This window comes from Bos grunniens, chromosome 11 (genome assembly GCF_055505025.1).
Source record: "Bos grunniens cultivar Pamir isolate PY7600 chromosome 11, Bosgru_T2T1.0, whole genome shotgun sequence".
Taxonomy (NCBI): Eukaryota; Metazoa; Chordata; class Mammalia; order Artiodactyla; family Bovidae; genus Bos; species Bos grunniens.
Window position 1 is genome coordinate 30,327,901 of NC_141175.1, and position 27,935 is coordinate 30,355,835.

Sequence of the window (27,935 nt, forward strand, 5' to 3'; positions counted from 1 at the left end):
AACTTGCTTTTTTGTAATATTGACTCTATTGCTTTATTCGCAAACAGAACTTGAAGTATAGCTAAAGTATGTCTAGTTTTTTTTCCTTTTTAGCTCTTTGAATATGTCATTTTAATATCTTCTGAACTCCATTGTTTTGGAGGAGAAATCAGCTATTCATCCTTTATGTTCATCTGTAAGTGATGAGTTGTTTATCTTTTGCTGCTTCCAAGATTTCTCTTTTTCCTTGTCTTTCAATCATTTGAATATGGCATGTCTAGGTATGACTCTTGTGTCTATCCTACTTGAGTTTTGTTGAGCTTCTCAGATTTGTAGAGTATTAATTTTCATCAAATTTAGGATATTTTTGTTATTATTGGGTCACTTTTTTAACCCCTTCTACTCTTTGTGCTTATTCTGTGACTCTCATTGTCCATCTGTTGGTTTGCTTCCTGTGGTTCCATATATCTGAGACTGCTCATTTTTCATCTTTTTGTACTGAGTTCTTCAGATTAATTTCTAGTGCTCTGTATTTAGGCTTAGGGAGTCTTACTTATGCCATATCAAATATAGTTTTATGTTCCTTTAGTGAATTTTAAAATTTGAGATATTGTTTCAATTCTAGAATTTTAATTTTTTAATAATTTCTATTTTTTGTTGTTGAGATACTCCATTTGTTAACATTGATTTGTTAATATTTTTCTTTAATTCTTTAAACATGACTTCCTGTTGTTCTTTGAACAAATTTATCACAGTTAGTTGAACAACTTTTTCTGCTACCTTCAGCATTAGGGAACACTCAGAAACATTATGTGTTGGAAGTTTTTTGCTTTTACTTTTAGTTCTTAAGTATGGATCATGCTTTCTTTTTCTTTGCACATAATGTTTTGTTTAATACTAGACATTTTAGATACCATATCGTTATGACTCTAGTGATTCTGATCTAGCCTTCTCCTTGAGGATTGTTGTTTTTATTTACTTTTATGTTCATAAATGGACTTCTCTGGTGGCTCAGATGGTAAAGAATCTGCTTGCAATGCAGGAGACCTGAGTTTGATTCCTGGATTGGGAAGATCCCCTGGAGACAGGAATGGCAACCCACTGCAGTATTCTTGCTTGGAGAATCACCAGATTCTTGCCTGGAGATGGCCAGAAGAGCCTGGCAGTCTACAGTCCATGGGGTCACAAAGAATCAGACACGGCTGGACAACTAACACTTTTACTTTCATGTTAATAAATATAACTTCTTTGGACAAAATCTGTGAAAACTTTCTCCCCTGCAATGTATAGTCATTGGCATCTCTGATCAGTTTTATTTTTCCATTTTTTAGTTTTAAGATTGCAAAATGTTCTTATGGACTCTGTGGGAGAGGGAGAGGGTGGGAAGATTTGGGAGAATGGCATTGAAACATGTAAAATATCATGTATGAAACGAGATGCCAGTCCAGGTTCGATGCACGATACTGGATGCTTGGGGCTAGAGCACTGGGACGACCCAGAGGGATGGTATGGGCAGGGAGGAGGGAGGAGGGTTCAGGATGGGGAACACATGTATACCTGTGGCAGATTCATTTTGATATTTGGCAAAACTAATACAATTATGTAAAGTTTAAAAATAATAATAAAAAAAAAAGATTGCAAAATGTTGGACTGTGTCTTCAGAGACAGATATTTTAAGAGATTGTGCTCAAATATCTCAAACCAATGTCTTCAATTTTTTTTTTTTTTGCTGATGAGTCTGTGTGTCAACTACATTCATGGCTTAGACTGACTTCAACTCTCTCCTGCCTTAATTTTATGATAGTTTCTCTCATGTCTCCTCTGTTCATGCATTGAGGTTCTATCAGCTAGGGATATTTTAGTGGGTTGCACCCACTCTAGTGTATGTGCACACAGCCTTGGCTCTTTCCAGGATATACGGAGAAATTATTGAGCTTTACATAACCACCTAATCTTCTAGAAATCTCTGTTAATACCTGCAGCTAGTTTGCGAGCCCATAGCAGCAACACTCCAAGTCAAGTGATTACCTATACCCTTGCAGTATCAATATGGCTACTGCTTTTCATGGCCTGCTCCACCTGGTTGAGTATCACACTGAGGAACCAGGAATAGGATCAGTCCTAGGGAAGAACATCACAAATTCTTATTGTTCCCAATTGTAGTTTGATGGTTTTAATAAATAAATATTTCTGTTTTCCTATGCTTTTGATCAATTTCCAGAGTGCTAAAGTTTTTTTATTTTTTTGAAAGTTTTGTACATCTTCATAGTTGCTTACTGGGAAGACTTGCTGACCTCACTTCATCACAGTAGAATTTTATAGATTTTTGTTTTCTTTGTACCTAACATAATTTCTGGCTTGTAGCGAACTCTTAAACTTTATTGAATTAATGAATTAACTGAAAAAATAGGGAAAGGAGAGTTATTTGGTGCAGCTCAGACATTCCCAAATGTAAGTTAATGGCTTTGGTGTGTTTCTTGTAAGAGTATACAACAGACATAATCTGGAGATAATTGGTCTTCAACTGAGAATGATTAACTAACAAGACTTAGGGTCCCTGGAGATAAAGTGGAACAAGTTGTATATACATGCCAGTTTCTGACAGTTTCTAGACACATCTATAGACCTCATGTTGCTTAGGACAGACTCCAGCTGTTATTCAAAGTAAGGGAATTGTGGTTAATGATTTAGCCAGCATTTCCATTTTGATTTCAGCTCTCAGTATTAGCTGTTGGTTGGAGAAGGATTACTAATTCAGAATGTTTACTGCATATCCAAATCTCTTATTTTCAGGAACTCAAACCCAGCCAGACCACTTTAATATCATTATGCTATGTCTCTGAACAAGAAAGAATACTGAAGTAAATAACTGTCCTCATAAAAGGTCAAATAGATGAAATGAAATGGCCACACTTGGGTTTAGCTTACCCAAAATGATAGTTTAAGTTTTATGAACTTTTTTTTCTGTTGCAAAAATGCTTAAGATTTGCAGGAAAGCATGGAACAGAAGCTGAGTTACCAGTTTTAGAAGCTGTCTAAATTTGTCTGCATAGCCATTTAACCATAGTTTTCCTTCCCACATTTCAAGCTTTAGAGAGAACATAAAATCCAAGCACTGTCAGTGGTTAATTTATACCACCATATGGCAGGTTCTGCTCTCCTTCCAAACTCTTCAAACCTTTGGTGTTAGTTAGACTCCAAATATCTCTCTCTGTGCTTAAAACCATCTATGCACACACATTCATACACACTACAAGCGGTCACATACACATTTCCATTGACTGCTGCATTTATTTTTTTTCCCAAGGATAGATGTTCTTATGTAAAATCCCTTCACATGCAAGTCTTACCCCTGCAGAGCCAACTGGTGGAGCTGGCCCAAGACTCACCACCAGAGCTGACTGAGACAGTCATCAGCTTTATAAACTTGGATGCCACTCGTGTATTGATAGTGTCTCTACTGCTAGACTTCCTAAGAGAAATACTGGACAAATAGTCATTCATGTTGTGGCTGACTGTCTTGAGCTAAACTGTTTCAGTCAGACAATAGTATTAAATTGAGTAGAGTATCTATTCATTATCCATCTAATGCGACAACCAATGCAAATAATGTATGAGTATTTAGATTAACTAAAATAACATGCGGTAAGAAACCTCATAGATTTAAATAAGGTGGAGATAATGCCTTGATATCCAACAGAATATAGAACATAGAACAGAATATAGAATATCCAATAGAATATAGAACAGAATAGAGAATATCATTTATCCAAATGATAAAATGTTATTTTATCATTTGGATAGGCAGGTGACGCTAGTGGTAAAGAACCCGCTTGCTAATGCAGGAGGCATAAGAGATGTGGGTTCAATCCCTGGGTCAAGAATATTCCTCTGGAGGAGGGCATGACAATCTACTCCAATATTCTTGCCTGGAGAATCCCATAGACAAAGGGGCCTGGTGGGCTACAGTCTATAATGTTGCGAAGAGTCAGACATGACTAAAGAGACTTAGCATGCAGACTACCATTTTAGTGAAAATAAAGGATTTTTTGGTATCATTGGAAGGTACATTTAATAACCAAAGAGAAGGTTCACATAGATATTATTCTCAGAACTCTACAAGGGATTATAATGGTAAGGCACACCTGAAGTTCCCTTGTTTCTTGCACTTTGGTTTCTGTGTTATCTTCATCATAACTCTCATCATAGATACCATAATGAATATTTGTGTCTATAAACTCCTTTTATAGACAATGAGCTCCTTTAGAACAGGGACTACTCATCATACATATCATAATACTTTTGTGATAAAATTCATTTTCTGAAAAATGAGCTCCTTTAGGACAGGGACTCTGTCTTATTAGTTTTTGATTCTCTAATTCAGTGGCATATGAAACATAGTAGGCTCTCAAGTGTTTGCTAACTTAATTTACAAAGGGAAGAGGAAGGGAAATGAGACCATGTGCTTATTCATAATTACTTCACAATGATACTCAGACACTTGGTGAAGTGACAAGACACAAAATTGTACTTTTTAGATAACTGATGAGTGACTTTTACTACAGGGTTTGTAATATTTATTATTGGGACTAAATCTGTGATTGCAGAGTTCACCATATTGCCCTGCTAAGTTGACTGTGCTATTTGGAACCAATTAATAATTTTGAAAAACTTTGAGAACAAATGCTATGAATGTGTGTGTATCACTGTTGTTCAGTCACTAAGTTATGTCTGACTCTTTTGCGACCACATGGACTGTAGCTTGCTTGCCAGACTCCTCTGTCCATGGGATTTCCCAGGCAATCTAGGGGATTTCTACGGGATCTTCCCAACCCAGAGATTTAACCCAAGTCTCCTGTATTGCAGGCGGATTCTTTCCTGCTGAGGCACCTGAGAAGCCCATGAAAATTTAGACCTAGGTTGGATCCTTGGGTTGGGAAGGTCCCCTGAAGAAGGAAATGTCAACCCACTCCAGGATTCTTGCCTGGGAAATTCCGGACAGAGGAGCATGGCTGGCTACAGTCCATGGGGTCTCAAGAGTGGGACATGACTCAGAAGTAAACCATCATCACCACCACCACCACCACCACACAAACACACACACACACACACACACACACGAAGATAGACAAGGTAGACAAGATACAGAAAAATGGTTGTCAGTGTGAACAGATTTTAGTTTATGTATTCTCTTTAAAACTAAATTCTAATAGAATAGAGAAATATATTCTAATAGAATAAACAATATAACATTTCTGCAAAGATTCCATGGAAATGCATGTACGGAGCACTTAGATATAGGCATAATACTTTGTGCTGGGAGTACAAAGATGCATCCCAATTCCTGTCTTCAGAGGCCTTAAATACTCATTAGAGACAAGGGAATAAATAAAGGCAAAATGCATCACAAGTGCTTTGTTTGAAATGTGTTCAAGGCAGTTCTCTAAGAGAAAGTGAAAGTCGCTCTGCCATGTCTGACTCTTTGTGACCCCCATAGACTATACAGTCCATGGAATTTTTCAGACCAGTATACTAGAGTGGGTAGCCATTCGCTTTTCCAGGGGATCTTCCCAACCCAGGGATCAAACCCAGGTCTTCCACATTGCAGGCAGATTCTTTATCAGCTGAGCCACTAGGGAAGCCCAAGAATACTGGAGTGGGTAGCCTATCTCTTCTCCAATGGATCTTCCTGATCCAGGAATCAAACCAGGGCCTCCTGCATTGCAGGCAGATTCTTTGCCAACTCAGCTACCAGGGATGCCCTCTCTAAGAGACGATGTTGTCAACTGCACAGTGAGTATTGAGATCAAGGAAGGGTTGGCAGAGGAGGCAACGTTTGAGTTCAGTGTTGGAGATAAATAAGGTTGGCCAGGAGATGAGGGGAAAAAACCAGAAAACAGTACGAGTATAGATATGATAATGTGATGGCCCAGAAGGCTTGTGTGAGTGGGAAAGGCAGCTGTGGGTTTCACTGAAATGAGATCTGTACCATCAGGTGCTGTCAGGTGGAAATGGCAGGGTAAGTAGCATATTTGATAGCAACCAGGATAAGGCTCCCTTGCAAATTGAACTTGAAACAAGCTAGATATAAATATAGATCTATTAAGGCAAAGCGCTTCATGTGTCAGTATCTATTAACTGCTTGATGCTGAGATGTATTTGTGCTGAGTGGCAGGAGCTGGTGGGCCTGCCAGTCCCAGTAGGGTGTAAGATCCAGAGAGGTTTTTCCCAAAGATAAGTATTTGCTTACAAGTACACACACCCCCTATTGTATTACAATGCGATTATACTTCATACTCTTCTAAGAGATAAAATTGTCTATGATGGAAATCAGAGGGAGAGCACAATGCAGGGCTAGGGGCTGGTTGGCAGCATGCAAGATCAAACTCCCTTTTAACTTGTATTAGACGAGGGATTAACACTGGATTTTATGATATTTTTGACTGACACTCTTACAGTTCCATTAAGAATAATCTTGGGAAATTATCTGAATGCATCTACTTAAATGACAAGAATGGATGATAAATTATATATCTCCATAGCTGTCTGTAAAAAGAGGGGGAGGTTCTGTAGACACTGGAGATTAGGCTTTGCTCCGTATTTTTGTAGTTGTATTATTTTCCCATCTTAAGTTAGTGAAGTAGAGTTGATGGCTTTACCTAGTTTCATGGAGAGCAAGCATATCACACTATGTGTGTACATGCTCTGCCTCTCAGTAGCGTCCAACTCTTTGTGACGCTATGGACCATAGCCCACCAGGTTCCTCTTTTCTCAGCAAGAATACTGGAGTCATTTCCTCCTCTAGAGGATCTTTGCGATTCTGGATCAAACCCGCATCTCCTGCATCTCTTGCTTTGGCAGGCAGATTCTTTACCATTGAACCACCTGGGAAGCCCTTACTTGGGAAACCAGAAATTGTCTTCCCTGGTGGCTCAGATGGTAAAGCGTCTGCCTGCATGTGGGAGACCCGGGTTCGATCCCTGGGTTGGGAAGGTCTCCTGGAGAAGGAAATGGCAACCCACTCCAGTATTCTTGCCTGGAGAATCCCACGGACGGAGAAGCACGGTAGGCTACAGTCCATGGGGTTGCAAAGAGTTGTACACGACTGAGCAACTTCACTCACTTCACTTGTTTATATCACCTCCGAGATACCATAATACAAATGTCTCTCACTGTGATGAAAAATGCACATGTCTATGCAGAATGATATCTGATTCAACATTGTGTTTGTGTTTCTCCAGTAGGCCCCTTTGAAAGGACGAACACATGCATTTCCTTTACCATCTGATCTTGATTTTATTCTAACCCTGTTATTTCCCACCCACGCAGGGCTTTGTGGCTTCCAACCCAGATTTATGAGATAATAGACCAGGGCTGCTGCCTCAGGAAAAGGTGCAACAATGAAAGTTTTTCTGTTCAATAAAATTATTAAATGATATTTTTGCTGTTTTTTCCCCAATATTTTTTATGAACTTTTACATTCACAGAGTTTCATAAAGTCCTGTGGCTCTTCAAGCAATAACCAATTACAACTGTTTGTCCTGTTGCCCAGGGTGAGATGTGATTGAAGTAGGACCAGGTCTGAATGTCCAATGAACAATTTCAAATTTCAGTAAAATTACTAATGTTACTTTATTCATGAAAGTGCTTTGAAAGGTTTAATTTTACTGATTGGATAGAAATTGGGAATATTACTGTTATTGCAATGCATATACTTCAGGCTACACCAGTGTGCATATAAGGATAGTGTTTCAGTAACATTTACAAATGGAGAAGGCAATGGCACCCCATTCTAGTGTTCTTGCCTGGAAAATCCCATGGACGGAGGAGCCTGGTAGGCTGCAGTCCATGAGGTCGCTAAGAGTCGGACAGGATTGAGCGACTTCACTTTGACTTTTCACTTTCATGCATTGGAGAAGGAAATGGCAACCCACTCCAGTGTTCTTGCCTGGAGAATCCCAGGGACGAGGGAGCCTGGTGGGCTGCCATCTATGGGGTTGCACAGAGTCGGACACAACTGAAGCGACTTAGCAGCAGCAACATTTACAAAAGCAGTTGCACATTGACTGGTCCTTCCTTTCACTTTTCCCCAACAGTTCTGAGAAACCCCAGAATCTTTAATGTAACCTGTGGACCTGTCAGTTTTCTTTGCAACTAGAATTAGCCATTTTTTTTCCACTATGCTGTGACTTGCTCTAATGATGTCTGCTACTTCAATATTCTGTCTTGCTGTCCCTATTAAACCATTTAAATGTTCTAGTAATTTTAATATCTTTCATCTAGGTCACATCATCCCAGCTTCTTCTTGCCCCTGAAAGCAAGATAAATATAATTATCCAGACCATAAGCTACACTCTCAGATTGAAAATATTGTCACAGCTTATATCATTATGTTTTCCAGTAAGAGGATCACTAGTTGTCACTTGTAAATCTTTCTCTTTTTCAGATTTCGTATAAGATAGGATATGATCTGTAGTCAAATGAAGCAAATCTATTCCAGTCATTAGTTTTTGCTGTCTGTTGGGAGAATGGGGGAAAGTAGGAGAAATGTTCCTGGTTTGACAGCCCTGCATAATTTACCTCTCTGAGTAAAACTAAAATGAAATATCCTCTCTGGGTCAAACTGAAATGAGCCTCCTTGTCAGTTAGTACTAGCATCTTCTCCAGTAAATAGATCTGTCTCTTTGTACTGCTTTTTTGTGTGGAGGACAAGGTTCCCCAAGGTGAGAGCTGTTAGTTTATTATGGTGGTACACAAGTCTTTAGTTTTGTGTTGGTCACATGGTTTATATTTTTAGATCAAAAGATTGTCCCTTTGCAAATTCTTCCCCCTGGGGTAATTGTAATTTCTCAAAAATATATGACAGATGAGGCAGCTTTGGGTAAACGTTTATGTACCATTATTTCAGTTGGACTGGAACTTGGCTTCTAGTTAGGTAGAACAAGTAACACCACTTCCCTAGAATCAGTTGCACAGTTTGATTTATATTAGGTTGAGACATCTACTGGGAATCCAACTCAAACAGCAATGGATTTCAGGCACATCTAGAAGCCTGGAGGATGGGTAGACTCATTGATAACCAAAATGCAAAGTGAGGGTGACTGTGTTCCACAGAGTGAATTGACCATAATAAAACATGAAGTCTGGATTCGTGATCAAGATTCTGTAACAGGGCATGAGGGTGAGAAGAAAGAAGCAGTTCTGTTTGTAACATGTTAGCTGGTGAAAATAGCGTCATCTGGAATATAACAGGTGACCTTTGCTGGCTCTTTCCTTTCTGTTTCTATCAATAGTTATACGTATGGACACTTCTTCTTTTCTAACGAAAAATACAAATGCATATTTACACATTTATTTGTATAATAGATTAAAACTTCAATCCGTATATTGGAGCAGCATAATGACATTCACATATAAGTATTTGCATATGAAAGTCCTTGATTTGCATGGACAATTATAAGTACTTCTTTTTTTGCTGATGCAAATGAAGAAACACCTTTGGAAAATTGGCCTCATAATTTCTAATCATATATCATTGAATGGTGCATACACTTTTAGGAAAGGAATTGGCATCATTTTAAGAATAAGAAGTCATTTAGCAAGATTTTCTCGGGGAGAAGTGCTTCACAGAATGATCTTTTTTCTAATAATGCTTAAAAATTGAGCATTCAGTAGTCCAAAGCTGAAAGAGACGAAAGACTGACTTGGTGGTTCCTGGGTAAGCACAGAATGGCATACTTGACTTCACTTGACTGTTATATGAAGAATTTTATAAATGTTTTCATTAGAAGCAATCAGAGGATTGTTTGTTTATGATCTTTACGTTACAGAGGATTGAAGTCTCTGAAAGGAAAGAGTGGCAGGAGGCGACTGGTTAAGTTTAAACAGGTCAAAGCTCAGCTTAGAAGGCCAGGGGCCATCCTAGGCGTTTTCAGTAATATTCCCAGGTTTCTATCGCTGCAAATAAATTTCAAAGTGAGTTAAATATTTCCTGAGGGTGTGAAACTCACATTAGAGTTTGAGCAGTTGTCAAAAAAGCTCTAGATCTCTCAGAAGACTGAGTATGTAGCATGATCTTTACTGTCGACATTCTGTCCAAAGTGTTTGGTCTGTCTCAGGGTATTTCTCCCTGGTTATCAGTGATTTAGATATGTGAAATTGCTTCTTGTCATAAGCATGATCAGGAGGAGAACATTTTCAGTTCTATCATTTATATGCTTTCAGTAATTACACTTCATTTACTGGGTCATGAGAAATGACATTTTTGTTTCTAAGTGAATAGTGTTATAATGAATTCACTTCAGATTGTTAAATCTTGTCTGTAACTGAGGTGACTCTGCCCTTATAAAATCACTCTGCAGTAAACCTTTTTCCCTCCTTGTTCATCCAATAACATAGCCATCCTCAGCACATGAAACAGATGCCTCTTAGAAGGCTGCTGACTTCTTTATCCAGGTTATTTTATGAAAGGGCATGAGGACACTATGTTGGGGACATATTTTATGAAAGGGCATGGGGACACTAACCACAGTCCAGTGACTCAGGCTCCAGTAGAATGTTTTTCTAGCTTGGTGCAATGAGCCATCTCCCTTTCCTTCCCCTGAGGCCTGAATGGATTTGTATGTCTGCCAGGAAGGATTCTGGGCATCATTCTCCTCACGCATTTCATTCTTATACTTTCGTATCTGTTAGCAATTCCAGAAGCTGTCATTGCTTTGGCATATTAATTAAATTTAAACTTAGAATTGATTTCCAGTCATTTCATTCATATATATATATATGTGTGTATATATAATATATATTATAGACTTGTGAATTATATGTCTATAAAACTGAATATATATGTATACACATATAATATATATATATATGTGTTTGTGTGTGTCTTCCAACTGAAAAGTTTATCCATAAGGATAATAAAATTTTTTCCACTCTTATGCAAGTAGGTTTGAAATCTGAAAAAAAAATTGGGGAACACTTCAATAATTACAACACCTTTTGTATATCTGTAACAGTTCTTATGTTTACAGTAACCTTATTGTGAAGGTAGGCCAAAATAACAGTCCCTAGTTTATAGATGAGAAAATGGAGTTTGAGGAGATTTAAATGATCTGTTCAAGGTGATAACATGAGTCACTGCAAGACCCAAGGCTGAACTCAACATCAAGGGCCCTAGTTTGGTGTTTCTTCTAGTTCCACCAGGCCTGTGTCTCCTTCTCTTGTATATCTAATAGCAGCTTCCACAGCCTTGGGTAGAGCTTAGAGTCTAGGCTGTGCTTGTTAAATTAATAGAGGCTTCTTCCTTAGCAATTACACAGTATTCCCAAACCAAGTGGGAATACTGCTCAGTGGTCTCACCTGTTAGCCCAACAATAATATCCTTAAAAATGCCAAGAGAAAGGGCAACAAGCTTAGAAGATAAAACTGTCACTTTAACTATCCTGAATGGTGATATCATATTATATAGAACCTATTTTGAGAGAGATGTGAGAAATCACGAGAGGATACCATCAATATATATCTCATTAAACTACGGCAATTAATACTGCCACATTAAGGCCTCATGCTGTTTGAGGCAGTAAAACTTACAGCCTCTTTCTGTCCTGCAGATTTCTCCAAGGAACAGTTCAGTTTCCAAATCTGCCATGCAGCCTCATCAGCTTCTCCAACACACACACACACACTGTTCTACCTTGTCCGGCCTCAGATGAGACCCACCTCTATTGTTACACTGTGTTCACATGTTTCATGCTTATCTCTTTTGTCCCACCACTAGTTATGAACATCTGGAACAAAAGGCTAGAACTGAGTTCATTTTACCCTCAAAGCCTAATAGGTACTTAACACATGTTTCTTGGATGAATAGTAGAATCTAAAGAAATAGATCTTAAGTTACATTTGTCAGCCATCTGTAGGCATGCTGCATCAAATTTGAAGCACCACGGTTTAGGAGATACAAGAGGATACAAAAAGGAGTAATAATTATGATGAAGTGGCTGAAAAGTGAGAACTTAAAGGCAGGTTAAATCCCTGGAATAATGGCATGGGTGAGCCTGCTTGTCACGTTCACATGTATATTTCTATAACAGATTGAAAGCTTTTTGAAGATACCCATGGAGCTTATTAGTACAGGAAATGGCAAAGAATACTTTCTCAGTTAAAATTTGTCAACCTGATTAATAGAAGATATTTATAAGCAGGCAAAGAGTGTACCTCCAGCCCTTCTTCCTCCTTTGAGTCATAAAAATCCACCATTTGGTTAACCATTGGTCTCCCTAGCCCACAAGACTAAAGTGTTTTGAGAGAGAAAACTGTGGAAAGTGGAGAGGACAGACAGAGCCCCCAAAGGATGCATGACGTGCAAGATTGGGAGCTGTCCTCCACTCCTCAAAAATCAAAGGCACTTGGCAGCTTCTTAGGACTGAGGAAAACATGCTCTCTATGATTGTGCACAGGAACACTTGAAATGGAGATACACATTTCATAACACATAAACAGGCCCCACGCCCACATGGGGGCGATGCAGGGCCAAGAGGGTTGGAGGGCCACAATATGAACTCCAAATTTGTGTTGAGCTTTGCTAAAAACTTTGAAATATGAAGTAAAATGAGGGAAAGCTGACTTTTTAAAAAGGTACATAAAGGTATTAGTAAAAGGATGCTAACCTACCCACTTAATAAACACTGAGTGATTTTTAGGCACCAGAACTTTATTTTTTTAATATGAATTTATTGATTTTAACTGGAGGCTAATTATTTTACAATATTATAGTGGTTTTGCCATACATTGACATGAATCCGCCACGGGTGTACATGTGTTCCCCATCCTGAACCCCCTCCCACCTCCCTTCCCATCCCATCTCTCTGGGTCATCCCAGTGCACCAGCCCTGAGCACCCTGTCTCATGCATCTAACCTGGACTGGCAATTCATTTCACATATGATAATATACACGTTTCAATGTCATTCTCCCAAATCATCCCACCCATGCCCTCTCCCACAGAGTCCAAAAGACTGTTCTATACATCTGTGTCTCTTTTGCTGTCTCACATATAGGGTTATCACTACCATCTTTCTAAATTCCATATATATATGCGTTAGTATACTGTATTGGTGTTACTTCACTCTGTATAATAGGGTCCAGTTTCATCCACCTCATTAGAATTGATTCAAATGTATTCTTTTAAATGGCTGAATAATATTCCATTATGTATATGTACCACAGCTTTCTTATCCATTAGTCTGCTGATGGGCATCTAGGTTGCTTCCATGTCCTGGCTATTATAAACAGTGCTGCGATGAACATGGGGGTACACATATGTGTGTATGCCCAGCAGTGGGATTGCTGGGTCATACAGCAGTTCTATTTCCAGTTTTTTAAGGAATCTCCACACTGTTCTCTATAGTGGCTGTACTAGTTTGCATTCCCACCAACAGTGTAAGAGGGTTCCCTTTTCTCCACACCCTCTCCAGCATTTATTGCTTGTAGACTTTTGAATAGCAGCCATTCTGACTGGTGTGAAATGGTACCTCATTGTGGTTTTGATTTGCATTTCTCTGATAATGAGTGATATTGAGCATCTTTTCATGTGTTTGTTAGCCATTTGTATGTCTTCTTTGGAGAAATGTCTATTTAGTTCTTTGGCCCATTTTTTGGTTGAGTCATTTATTTTTCTGGAATTGAGCTGCAGGAGTTGCTTGTATATTTTTGAGATTAATTCTTTGTCAGTTGCCTCATTTGCTATTATTTTCTCCCATCCTGAAGGCTGTCTTTTCACCTTTCTTATAGTTTCCTTTGTTGTGCAAAAGCTTTTAAGTTTAATTAGGTCCCATTTGTTTATTTTTGCTTTTATTTCCAATATTCTGGGAGGTGGGTCATAGAGAATCCTGCTGTGATTTATGTCGGAGAGTGTTTTGCCTATGCTTTCCTCTAGGAGTTTTATAGTTTCTGGTCTTACGTTTAGATCGTTAATCCATTTTGAGTTTATTTTTGTGTATGGTGTTAGAAAGTGTTCTAGTTTCATTCTTTTACAAGTGGTTGACCAGTTTTCCCAGCATCACTTGTTAAAGAGATTGTCTTTTCTCCATTGTGTATTCTTGCCTCCTTTGTTGAAGATAAGGTGTCCATAGGTGCATGGATTTATCTCTGTGCTTTGTATTTTGTTCCATTGATCTATATTTCTGTCTTTGAGGCACCAGAATTTTAAATGGATGATCCTTTCCCATAAACAGAAGTCCAGAGTCCCTACTGCTTCCTTCTGGGAGCTGCCATGTCTCTTCTTGTAGCATCATAAATAAGGGAAATCAGGATTTTTCCACATTCTAAAGGAAACTTGTTACCATCTGCTCCAGGATCTGACTTATCAACCAGGGCCAACCACTGGGATTTGTGTGGAAGGATCATTAGAAAGATGTGGTCCCCTGAAGATCCTACACCATATCTGCTGCTTTAGGGACAAGCTAATAATGGCTCTGCCGGAGAAGGCGATGGGACCCCACTCCAGTGCTCTTGCCTGGAAAATCCCATGGATGGAGAAACCTGGTAGGCTGTAGTCCATGGGGTCGCGAAGAGTCGAATACGATTGAGCGACTTCACTTTCACTTTTCATTTTCATGCATTGGAGAAGGAAATGGCAACCCACTCCAGTATTATTGCCTGGAGAATCCCAAGGATGGGGGAGCCTGATGGGCTGTCGTCTATGGGGTCGCACAGAGTCGGACACGACTAAAGCGACTTAGCAGCAGCAGCAGCAATATTGGCTCTGCACCCAGAATCCTGGGTTTTCGCTGATCAGAATTCAGACTTAATGTTGCCCAGGATGTTCAAAATCACATCAGAGAGAATAATTTGTCATGAGGATAAATAAATAATACATTTGCTAGTTAGCGTGCAAATAAATGATGACTCCTGGAAACTGTAACCTATTCAAATCCTATCTTTTCGAGCAAAATTGGGCCTACCATATAGGCAGAACTGCTCCTCCATTTCTAACTTTAATGTTCCTGCTTTGGCACAGGTATTCCTTTTCATTAGAGCTTTTCAACCAGAAAAGCTAATACTGGAATATATTATACTACATATTTACCTCAAACTTAACAGGACTGAAGCCTTGGTGGAGCAGTTGACATGTGAGGAATACTAACAGCACTGAGCAGAGCAGGGGAAGGAGAGAAACAGAAATGAGATGGAGAGTGACATTGTTGCTTATACATGAATAACGTAAAAGGCAGAGTAAAATTCTCAGGTAGGAAAGCTGGTCAGAGGCAAAGTATGCTGAGATAGATTTTTTTTTTAAATGGCAAAGAGTCCAACAGTAGACATTTTCCACAACTTTTACCAAATAGTGAATTTATAGGATTAAAAAATAAAATATACACATGTAGGTGGAATACTAAGGTTATTAGTAGAAATGAAAGTCAGCTAATGGATTCCTATCTTTTAAGGACTTTATTGTTAGAGTCTAGATTTATAAAGAGGGATACATCCAAAAATAGAACTCATTTTTTAATAACCAAAGAATCACTGATAGGAATTTGTGCAAGCCATAATGTTGCTCATCCCTTTACATGTTATTGATTTACCTTAAAGGAGATGAGTATAATTTTAAGAGATGGTTGGAAGACAAGACTCAGTCATTTTCACTTTATAGTACTCTATTGTGATTTTGAACTGTGGTTTTTGTGGTGCATTATTGTATAACTTTCCAAGTTATACAATAATTTGTCACACCAGCTAAGCAGCCAACTCCGTAGGAGAAATCATGCATTTTTAACTTTTTATTCTGCTGTATAACACCTAGCACAGTGGTGGCCACATTAAAACCTAGTTACATATACAAAACACATCCTCCCCAGTAATACTCTTATGTGAAGGGACTGAACTGGAGCTGAGTAGTGGGCAGCCCCACAGTGCTGCCTGCAGACACATGGTCATTGCTTATGGCAATCTCTTGTGGACACTTTGAGGACAGAGATACCTCAGAATCCCCAGAATCTAGCTTGACACCTAGCACAGAGTGGGTACCCGTAGCTGGCAAATACAGAGGTCTGTTTGATTTGCAGTTCCACTTAAGGTATAAACCCACTTTGTAACCTGCAGCTCTACAGTCTTTTCCCTTCATTGTTCTCTCAAAGGATGATTAGACATACGGTGGAACTAAAAGTCAAGAGAAGAAATTGGGTCAAATAAGCCTCAGGTGTTGAATATGACAGGAGAGAATTTGTATGACTCCCCTGGGCCCAGGAGCTGTGGAGTGTCCTTAGATGACCCGGGCAGAAGAGAGGGGGAGTTTGACAATTATGCAGAGAGGCTGGAATAGAAGCAGAAGCAGTGACTCAAAAATGGCACAGCTCCAAGCTTCGGAACCATGACGGAAGCAGGTGATGATTTGTGGAGCTATCTTAGTCTCCAACAGAAACAAGAAAAGACAGTTTTGATGAAGAAGTTGAAAGGAATAGAATGTAATGGGTAAATCTGAGGAAAACTAAGCAGACAGTTTGCACGTGTGAGCATAGTAGGTGTGCTTCCACCTTGGGGTCGCTCTCCAGAGAGCCCGTGATTCCCATCTTTTCATTCTTCAGGTCCTTACTTATTCATCACTTTATCAATGGTACAGATGAACCTATTTCCAGGACAGGAATAGAGACACAGACATAGTGAATGCACATGTGGACACAGGGGAGGAGGATAGGAAGGGGAAGGTGGGATGAACTGGGAGATTAGGATTGACATATATGTACTACAATGTTTGAAATAGACAGCTAGTGAGAGGCTGCTCTATAACACAGGCAGCTCAGCTCGGTGCTCTGTGATGACCTAGAGGGTTGGGTGGAGCGGGTGAGAGGGAGGCTCAGGAGGAAGGGGACATGTGTGTACATATAGCTGATTCACTTTGTTGTACAGTAGAAACTAACATAACATTATAATGCAATTACACTCAAATTAAAAAAAGAAAAAAAATGAGGTTTTGCCTGGCCATCATATTGAAAACACAGCAGTCCATCTCCCCCATCCCTCTGTGTGCTTTAATGGACTTGCCCTGCTCTCCTCCATAGCGTTACTCATTTCTTAAAGTACCATTTCCTTTCTTATTTATGATCTGTCTCTTTTGAGTGCAGCAAAAGAGCCACGAAGGCAGGAATGTTGGCTGTGTTAATTCTCTGCTGCCTCCTCAGCACTTAGAATAGTGCTCAGAACTTAGTAGGCATTGAATGAATGAATGAATGAATGAAGCAAACTCTCTGGAGGGAAGCACTGAGAACTGGGGATGGCAGATTTCTTGATCCATCACAAATTTTTATTTGCTAGACAATCAGATTCTCTTTCCTGGCTTCGATGTTTCATCTGTAATATTGCCTGAGTCATGACAAGTTGGGGGTAAGAAGAACATCATATTTCCCCAGGGAAAAAACTAGACTAGTACATCTCTTTAAATTTCTTCTGCTTCATAGTCCCATGACTTTGTAAATCTAAGGTTTCATGATCTAAATATTCCATTTTCCCCCACAGTGAATCCTCCTTTACCTTTTAAATCAAATGAATATCTCAATTTTATGTGAAACCCCCAAATGGTGAACTTTATCATCAGTTTATATGTGAGTAAAATACATATATATACAAGCATGCCAATAAAATACATATATAAACATACAAATGTGATGCTGCTGCTAAGTCGCTTCAGTTGTGTCCGACTCTGTGCGACCCTATAGACAGCAGCCCACCAGGGTCCCCTGTCCCTGGGATTCTCTAGGCAAGAACACTGGAGTGGGTTGCCATTTCTTTATCCAATGTATACACACCTATGTGTAAACATAAGATATAAAAGAAACCAAAATAATTTTCTGTGCCATTAGTCTACTAGTTATTCTATATTGGCAAATTGGCTAGTATATCCAGTTGAACCATTCGAAGCAGTTTTACTGATGTATTTTCTTTTTTACCACCTGTTCTTTAAAAGAATTGACCAGATGCAATAGACAATTCCTTAGCTGTTATTTAGAGAAAGCTTTGAGCTTGAATCAATATGATATTTCGCTCTGTAGGTATTGAAAATCATTCTACTGTTGTCACTAATTGCTTTGATATTCTGCAAAAGTACAAAGTGTCAGCTATTTATTAATAAATCTGTTTTTGTAGTAGGGGGTGCATCTTTACTGTTTATCATGTACCAGCAGTAAAAAGTACTGAAGCCCTGAGTAGAGCATGTAATGAAAGACTCTGTCAGTGTGCGGTGTATCTGCTGATTAGAAAGCAGGGATCTTGTGTAAAGGGATACACAAGAAGAAGGACAGTATACAGACAATTTTTCCAAAGCCCTCATCGCCAGTGATTACTCTTACATGGATTAAATGCTGTCAGATACAATCATTTATCAAGCAGTTGTGAAATGGGGAAATATAAAATTAAAAAGAGATTTCTGATGGCTTGTCACAGTCAGCCACTGGGCTAGGCTTGCATAGAATTCATGAGATTAAGTAGATAAAACACACATTTATTTGATTCTCTGGTGTAACTAAATTGAGAAAGGTGGTTTGCAAGACAGATATCTCATGTCTTTTAGTCAGCAGTGAGTGATAGAGAAAGCAGTCCTCTATCTTCATCTTTTCCACAGAACTCTTCTAGAGATGCAAACCGCAGCTCCAAACCATCCTGGGAAACAAAATTGTTTCCTCAGACAAGGAGTGATGGGAGAATGTACTCCTCCATCATATACAAGCCACCATGTACTCAAATTTATTGCTGGATGTAGATGTCTATGAATTATTATTTGGGGAGCATTGAGAAAACTCTCTTAGTCCCCAAGGATAATTTGCACCAGCTTAGACCAGTCTCTGAAATCATCATCACTGTGTCTGACAATTACAGAGACCCAAATTCCATGGATTATTTTTTTCTCCAGGTCTAGTTTAAGGATGTTTAAGGACTAGTTTAAGGATGACACCAACAAAAATGAACTTTATCTGGACAAGAAATACAATATAGCTCCTAGGGACCCTGTGCTGGAAACTCAGAGGAGCTGAGCATGTGTACATAGCCTCTAGTTCGTCCAGACAGACCACAGACTTCTGCTCTGGCAGAACATCTAAAGCTTTTCAGAACATGTGAATTAAATGCCTAATACAATATGTGCCAAGCCAATAGTGAGGAATACAAGTGACTTCTGTTTCTAGTGGGAGGAAAGTGTATAAATAAATAACTGCACACGTGCAATATGCTAACTGAGAAATGCATTATGCCGGTTAGGGTTTAAGTGGAATTAGTAACATATTGGGCTAGAGGAAAAGTTTCATTTAAGCTTTATGGAGAATGTGATTCTAGGAGGAGGCTTCTAGAAGGGTTGAGGGTCATCAGATAAACCAGGAAGTTTGAAATATTACAAAAGGCCTTTTTTCCTCTTAGTGCTCAGCGCTGACCAGTTGCACGCCTCTTTTCCTCCACTGCCTCCCAGTTCTAGATTAGTTGTCGCCACGGGTTTTGGAGACTTGAAAAGCCCCGCTGGCCTCCACGTGCTCAATGACTACTTGGCGGACAAGAGTTACATAGAGGGATATATGCCATCACAAGCAGATGTGGCAGTATTGGAAGCCGTCTCCGGGCCACCACCTGCTGACTTATGTCATGCCCTCCATTGGTAATAATCATATCAAATCTTATGAGAAGGAAAAGGCCAGCCTGCCAGGAGTGAAGAAAGCTTTGGGCAAGTATGGCCCTGCTAATGTGGAAGACACCGCAGAAAGTGGAGCTACAGATAGTAAAGATGATGAGGACATGGATCTCTTTGGATCTGATGAGGAGGAGGAAAGTGAAGAAGCCAAGAGGATAAGAGAAGAACATCTTGCCCAGTATGAGTCAAAGAAAGCCAGAAAACAAGCACTTGTCACCAAGTCTTCCATCTTATTAGATGTGAAACCTTGGGATGATGAGCCTGATATGGCAAAACTAGAGGAATGTGTCAGAAGCATTCAAGCAGATGGCTTGGTCTGGGGCTTTTCTAAACTAGTTCTGGTTGGGTATGGCATTAAAAAACTTCAAACACAGTGTGTAGTTGAAGATGACAAAGTTGGGACAGACATGCTGGAGGAGCAGATCACTGCTTTCGATGAGTATGTACAGTTTATGGATGTGGCTGCATTCAACAAGATCTAAAATCCATCATGTATCAGTGCCCTTAAGTAAAAGTTTGAAAGACAAAAAATAAATAAATAAATAGATAGATAAAATATTACAAAAGAAATGCCGAAAAATGAAATAGTCTTGCACAGTGCAGTGGTTCCTCTCTGACAATTGGTGCTTTGAATTCTTCCCACCCCAGCCTGATTCACATAGTTTTTTTCTTCTGTGGCAGCTTTCATTCATATAGCACTATGTAGCTTATGAGTATTTACATATGTTGTCTCATTTGATCTTCTGGCCACCTTCAAGTTTTTTCAGGCTTAGGAAAGACTGGCCAAGCACTGCAGAAAATTATCTGAGTGATGATTTTATCAACTTCTTTAAGGAGAGTACATAGCAGGCTCCAGCCTATACACATAGAAACATTAATTCATTACATGTCGTGGGTGTCATAGGGCATTAAGACTTAATCCTCTGGTTGAGAAAGCGTAGGATAGATATCCACCAAATTCATCTCCTTGTTGTCCTGACTACAAAGATATGTTTGTCAGCCTCCCCAGAAACAAAGTGGGACCAAGTGTCTAAGTTCTAGTCAACAGAACACACAGAATTGACGCATGCTGCTTCTCAACCAGCCTCATAAAATCCTCCTGTGTGCTTCTCCATACCCTTTCCCTGTCCACTGGCTGAAATGAGAGGACCCTGAAGATATAGAGAACAGAGTCATAAAAACCACCTGCCAAATACCATTATCATACTGTTATGGAAGAAAAAATAAAGTTTTATTATGTTAAGCCATTAAATTTGGGGACTTATTTCTTAAAGTGATTAGCCTTCCTTGATTAGGATGGAAGATGTATTATTTCCCAAGATTTATAGCTAAAGAAGGGCTTCCCTGCTGACTCAGATGGTAAAGAATCTGCCTGCAATGCAGGAGACCCATGTTCAATCTATGATTTGGGAAGATCCCCTGGAGAAGGGAATGGCTACCCATGCCAGTATTCTTGCCTGGAGAATTCCATGGACAGAGGAGCCTGGTGGGCTGCAGTCTGTGGGCATGAAAAGAGTCAGACACAACTGAGGAACTGACACTTCTGTAACTAAAGAAAGAAAGATTCACCGAAAAGGAAACTTTGACCAAGGCAAAATGGAAAGTAGAGAATGGAAACTCCACTTGAATGCACACTATGTGACTCTAGAGCCCCTACTCTTACTGTTCTCCCCAGCATCTTCTCTATATAGAGGCGAAGGACTGCACAAGAACTAGGTCCAGCATAACAGTTCTTTAATCACCAGTGATTTGGTGACTACCTACAGCCAGCTGAATTACACTTTGGCTTTGAGAATAAAGTCCCAATGGTGTTCCCCTCAAAAGTTATAGCTCAGTTGGTAAAGAATCCTCCTGCAATGCAGGAGACCCCGTTTTAATTCCTGGGTCAGGAAGATCCTCTGGAGAAGGGAGAGGCTACGCACTCCAGTACTTTTGGGCTTCCCTTGGGGCTCAGCTGGTAAAGAATCTGCCTGCCTTTGGTATGGGAGACCTGGGTTTGATCCCTGGGTTGGAAAGATCCCCTGGAGAAGGGAAAGCCTACCCATTCCAGTATTCTGGCGTGAAGAATTCCATGGACTGTATAGTCCATGGGGTTGCAAAGAGTCAGACATGACTGAGTGACTTTCACTTTTCATTTTGAAAAGTTAGCTGAGCTTTGGCCTTTTCATTTCTGCTAGGAAACTGGCATGCCTCCCAACATCTCCTACCCAGTACCAGAGAGACACATCTGTCTCTTTGTTCTGCAGCTTTGTCACTCAAAGCATCATCTACAGACCAGGAGCGTGGGCATCCCGGGGAGGTTATTAGAAATGCAGAATTGAAGCCTACTGAACCAAATATGCATCTTAGCTAAATCTCCAGGTGATTCTTATGCACATTAAATTTTGAGAAGTGTGGGTCTGCTGCTGCTGCTGCTGCTAAATCGCTTCAGTCATGTCTGACTTTGTGTGGCCCCATAGACAGCAGCCCACCAGGCTTCCCCATCCCTGGGATTCTCCAGGCAAGAACACTGGAGTGGGTTGCCATTTCCTTCTCCAATGCATGAAAGTGAAAAGTGAAAGTGAAGTCGTTCAGTCGTATCGGACTCTTCACGACCCCATGGACTGCAGCCTACCAGGCTCCTGCATCCATGGGATTTTCCAGGCAAGAGTACTGGAGTGGGTTGCCATTGCCTTTTCCGAGTGTGGGTCTACAGCATCACTATAGCTTGAGATTTGCTTTCCTGACTTAGAGTATCCCAGCATTTGTTGTATGTTCTAACCAGTATCCTCTTCATCTCGGCAAGTCTCCGTGCATTCTCTTACCTTGACCACACCCTTCTCTGGCTGCAAGTGTGTTGACTTCCAGATACCTGCTTTGACTCACTTCAGGCCTGAGTTTTGCTTCCTTTCATGTGTTCTAGCCATCCGAGATTGAGAATCGGGTTCCACAAGCAGGTACCAGCTCTTATAAAGTAGATGTGCACTCAAGGGAGTAGGATTTTAGGTGCTCTGTAGTTAATTGAAGTGTCATATTAGCTCCAGGTATTAAATGGGAATCTATGAAAAATGAGTCCCTGATTAATCAATGACTAGGTCAGCCTCTAGTAGAGGGAAAAGATCAGGACATAACGGGTTATCCTGGGAGGAACTGCAATGTTAGGTGTTCATTTTTGGACTGATTAACATTGGATAATTCTCCTCCAGGCTTCCCAGGTGGCTCAGTGGTCAAGAATTTGTCTGCCAAACAGGAGACCTGAGTTTGATCCCTGGGTTCGGAAGATCTGCTGAAGAGGAAGTGACAACCCACCCCAGTATTCTTGCCTTAAAAATCCCAGGGACAGAGGAGCCTAGTGGGCTATAGTCCATGGGGCCACAGAGAGTTCGACATGACTTAGCAACTAAACAGAACAGAATTATCTTCCACAACAAAACATGTTGGCTTATTTGCCTCTTATGGCATTATAAAAACTAAAACTAATACTATCAGCTTCCTCCTTTCAAATGAGAATGTATCACTGCTCGTAACTGAAATACCTCAAGTGTCAGCAGAGAAGGGTGATAGCGTCTTTTTTTGTATCTTCTGCATTTATTGCCACTCAGGCATCTGGCTTTGAGAATCAGCCAAGAATAGAAGTACAGAGGCTTGTACTCTGAGATAACACAGAGCTGTAGTCTCTGAACAGGGTGACTCAAACAATTTTGTAGGTCAAAGTTAGAGTTTCCGGACTTGAAATTCAATTACTCAAAAATGATTCACATCTCTTTTTTGATCGGGAATCTTAACATGTGACCCATTGTTCTTCAACTGCTAACAAGTAAGCAGGGTTAGTGGCATCATTGGCAGCTGGCTTTGGAATGTGGTGGAGAGGAGTGTGGGTTCCTGGGCCCTGTAGCTGAGTCTCAGTTCTGCAACCATCCTTACTTGTTCTGTGAGCTTGTAGAAGTTGTATAACCTCTCTAGATCTCAGTTTCCTCTCTAAAAATGGATTCACAGGGTTCTTCTAAGTTAAATAAAACATGAAAAGTATTGAGTTGGTCAAAAAGTTCATTCAAAGTTTTCTATAACAGCTTTTGGAAAATCCTGAGTGAGCAGTTTTGGCCAACCCAACATTTAGAACAGAACAGACAGAAATACAGGATCATCAAGAAGAATCAGCTCTTATCTTTTGCACCCATTTTCACCACTGTCATCTTTAGCAAGTGTAGAAAGAAAGGATTTAAAATAAACTAGTCATTATCTTTGGCTGAAATGTATTCCTGTTTCCTGGTTGGAAAATGTATTATGTAAGCATTGAAAACAATCATATTGGATGCCAGTAGCACTATAGATGGGGACCCTAGGCCACCAAGAGGCCCCATGAAGGCATTGGACATACAGGTTAGAATAATAATTGCTTAATTCACTTTGTTGAATATTGTCCTTGCCTCCTCCCTTACTGATAGTCTAGCTTTCCAAAGATTTCAGGTCTGATTTCCCCTGTGATCTTCATTATTCACGGCCACAGGGTTCTTAAATTGATCCAAGACATTTAAAACAAAGTATTGTTTTGGAATTCCTCTATCAGTCCCTGGCTTTGGAAGTTCTGCTTTGAAAGCAAGGTTTGTTACAGTGATCAGTATCAGTATGATAAAGAACAACAGCTTAGTCGTCAACTTATCCTGGTTCACATGCCTCTTAAGACTTGAAGTGTCTTGTGTGATTCTGATATTTCATCTCACATTTCCCTCTTCTCTGTTGTCCAATCATCATTAATGATACCAAAGTACAACACACTTTCAGGGTGCTGTGTCCCCTTCAAATCTTTTCAGAACTGATTTAATACCATTTTATGGGTCTGTGCAATTCATCTAAACCCTTAAATCATTTTTCTTTCCCCAGCTTAAAGCCTTTCAATTCTATACCTCCACTGATAAGGCTTAACATTATAACAGCTTAAGATGTTCTTGCTCTTAGATGTGTAAGGGGAAATAACTGTTGTATCATTGCCAGTGTTTATCATGGAGTTTTTTATGGAGCACATCACAGAGTTTTGAAACAGCCAACACTCACAAAATTCTATTTTCATATTTAGAAAATGTCTTTGAGCAGGAAGTGACAATTGTGGCCAAGCTAACTGTGACTTGATTCTAGTATATTTTCAGCACTGTTATTTTCAGAATAACCAAAGCCTCACATTAAACATATTACTTTTCTTCAAAAACAAATATTGAAAAGCAAAGAAAAAATCTATTATGCATTGCTTATAAAACAAAGTTGAAACTTTTTACTTTTTTCTTGAAAGTTATAGTTTTTCTGAGCACCTATTTCATTTCTACAAACAATATTTTTCTTCATTCAGTGTAACTACTTTTCTAGTTTTGCCTTCCTAAGTATGTCAGTAATAACTGTTCTTTTTTTAAAATTTTCTCAACATTCTTATTATTGTGGAATAATTATTTTGGCACACTCCATAGTCCCTGTTCTTTGAGGATAAGTTTTCATGTCGTATTCATTATCACAGCCCTTATTTACATGGAATAATTCCTTGGATATAGTAGATACTTGTTAAACATTTCCTGAAATTTTAATAGATTCATAAATGGAAGTAGCATAAAATATGAACTGGAAGTACCGGGTTATAATTCTGATTCTTCCCCTAAAAATATGACTTTGGGTAAATGTGGCAGGTAGACTGTTTAAGGTGATGTGTAATCTCTACCTCCTAATGTCCATATGCCTAAATGATCCCTTTCTCTCAAGTGTACACATTTCCATGACTTGCTTTTAGCCAATAAAATTCATTCAAGTGTTGAAATGTAAGAGATTAAATGGTTACATTGCATAACATTATAGTGCCCGACCTGATGGGGTTTCTTTCCCTTGCCAACTTTGAGGAAACAAGTAGCCACGCTGGGGAACTATACGTGGCAAGGACTGTGACTGGCCTGTCGGAGCTGAGGGAGTCTGCTATGCAATAGCCAGTAAGAAACTAAAACCCTCAGTCCCACAACCACAAGAATTGAATTCCTTCAACAGCTGAATGAACTTGAAAGTGGATTCTGTCCCAGTTGAATCTCACATGAAGCTCCCAATTTGGGTGACATCTTTATTGCAGCCAGGTGATAACCTAAGTAGGGGACACAGATAAGCAGTTTTCAGACACGTGACCCACAAAAACAGCAAGTAGTTGTTCTAAGCTGCTATGTTCCTGGTAATACCATTACACAGTAGTAGAAGACTAATACAGTAAGTTACACACTGAAGCTCCAACACTTTGGCCACCCAACGTGAAGAGCCAACTCACTGCCAAAGACACTGTCGCTGGGAAAGACTGAGGGCAGGAGAAGGAAGGCACAGAGGATGAATGGTTGGGTGGCATCACCCACTCAACAGACATGAGTTTGAGCAAACTCTGAGAGATGGTGAAGGACAGGGAAGGCTGGCGTGCTGCAGTTGGTGGGGTTGCAAAGAGTCAGACACAACTTAGTGACTGAACAAGAGCAATAACTCACTGAATACTGGTCTTCATAGTTGTAAAATGGAAATAAAGTTGTCTGTCCTACCTTACTTATAGTATTATAAGTAGTTAAAATGAAAAGATTATGTGTTGAAGAGCATTTAAAAATTCTAAAACACTATATGAGCATTGTATTTTAAGGGAAACACTTTACTAATGTGATTTCACTTATTCTTCCAACAACACTTTGAAGAATGTGATATTACCATTCCTTTTTTATAGCCAAGGAAACTGTTACCTATCAGATGAAGAATCTGAATCTCAGAGAGGTCAAGTAACGAGCTTAAGGCAACACAGATTGTAATCGGTAGAGCTCAGATTTAAACTCTGTTTTAAATTCCAAACCCTAGCACTTTCTACTGATTGCTAGTAAGACAAAGTATATTTAAAACCATGTGGCACCCATGCCTATGTCTGTATGCTTTCAAGAGTCTACAGGGTAAATTAGCATTTTAAAATTCTAATTAAATATCGTAATTCTTAAGTTTAATGAAGTAACCTAATTTCCCTAAAACTATTCATCACAAATTCTATATCCTATAACAAGTATGATTCAGCAACAACAACAACAGACATTTATTAGGGGCTTATTATATGCCAGGTCATCTTTGAGCACATAACTTGTATTGTCTTAATTAACAAGAAATAGAAAACAAAATTTTTAATTAATGATATTTTTCCAATAAATTATCACCTTTATGTCGCTTTTGTTGCTCTTAGAAAGTAACCAAAATAAACCTGGAAAACTAATTTCTGTTCTCTGTTATATTAAGAGCTTGTTACATCATTTTCTAGAAACTGAATAAACATTGATGAAGGATAGAGAGATTATGCAAATAGCACTTGTAGCAAATAATATTAATCTTTAAGTCCTGCTGTGGCCAATGGGTAGCACATTTCTGGTCTCTTGCTGTAACTTAATTACTCTTTCTCAGAGGAGAACTTGATATCCATTGGGCCATTCTGTGACCAAGTAGACTCATGATGCTAGAAAAACAAGAAATAGGACCCACTCTCTGTTTCTCTCTCTAGATGGCTAACTCCTTGATCAAATAGAAGGGCCATCACCTTAATCCATACCTCTCCAGCAGTAGAAAGATGAGGCCAGGGAACTTCTTGAAGGCTCAGATGAGCAGGCACATTTATCAGGTATACTTTACCTGAAGGGCTTTAATTTTAATTCTACCAGGGAAACAGTAGGTACTTGCATTTTGGCATCAGGCCAAACTGCTTTCTTTCTTTCATTGCCACCAAAACAGTTGATGCTTTAGAGTTACTTGTCTGTGTGTGCCGTTCGCAATCAGTTGGGACATTAGGGACAAGAGTGGTGAGTGATTGGCTCCCAGAATTGTCAGTTGTGCCCTTTAACCATTGGAGGTTCTGTTGCATCACCCTCTGGTTTTGGTGAGCACCTTTATTGAATTATTTTGGAAAATCTATGAAAATAACTCCCAAACCTGTATTACTCTTTGCTTATCAAATCCTAGTCCAACTGCCTCCAACTTCTAACCATTTACACTGGAATATCATATTGTACCTTGAAATTAGGCCTTCCCAGGTGGTGCTAGTGGTAAAGAACCTACCTGCCAATGCAGGAGACATAGAGACCTGGGTTTGATAACCCTGGGTTGGGAATATTCCTTGGAGGAGGGCATGGCAACCCACCCCAGCATCATTGCCTGGAGAATCAATCCCCTGGACATAGGAGCCTGGCGGGCTACAGTCCATAGGGTCACAAGAAGTTGGACACAGCTGAAGTGACTTAGCATGCATACACACACATCTTGAAATAAACCACTTTGATTCCTAAATTATG

The 27,935-nt window shown here is 39.6% G+C and overlaps 1 protein-coding gene and 1 pseudogene across 2 annotated transcripts in view; both read left to right on the top strand.

Annotated features, from left to right (window-relative positions):
• Nucleotides 1-27,935, top strand: part of LOC147362806 (uncharacterized) — a 249,429-nt gene that overhangs the window by 111,691 nt on the left and 109,803 nt on the right. Inside the window, exon 4 of the mRNA XM_086328372.1 lies at nt 2,231-2,287. Within this exon, the coding sequence (XP_086184498.1) occupies nt 2,231-2,287 (57 nt within the window). The remainder of the gene's footprint in view (nt 1-2,230; nt 2,288-27,935) is intronic.
• Nucleotides 16,345-20,221, top strand: LOC147362807 (elongation factor 1-beta pseudogene; annotated as a pseudogene). Its single transcript, XR_015135985.1, has 2 exons — nt 16,345-16,438; nt 19,377-20,221. The product of XR_015135985.1 is annotated as an elongation factor 1-beta pseudogene (transcript).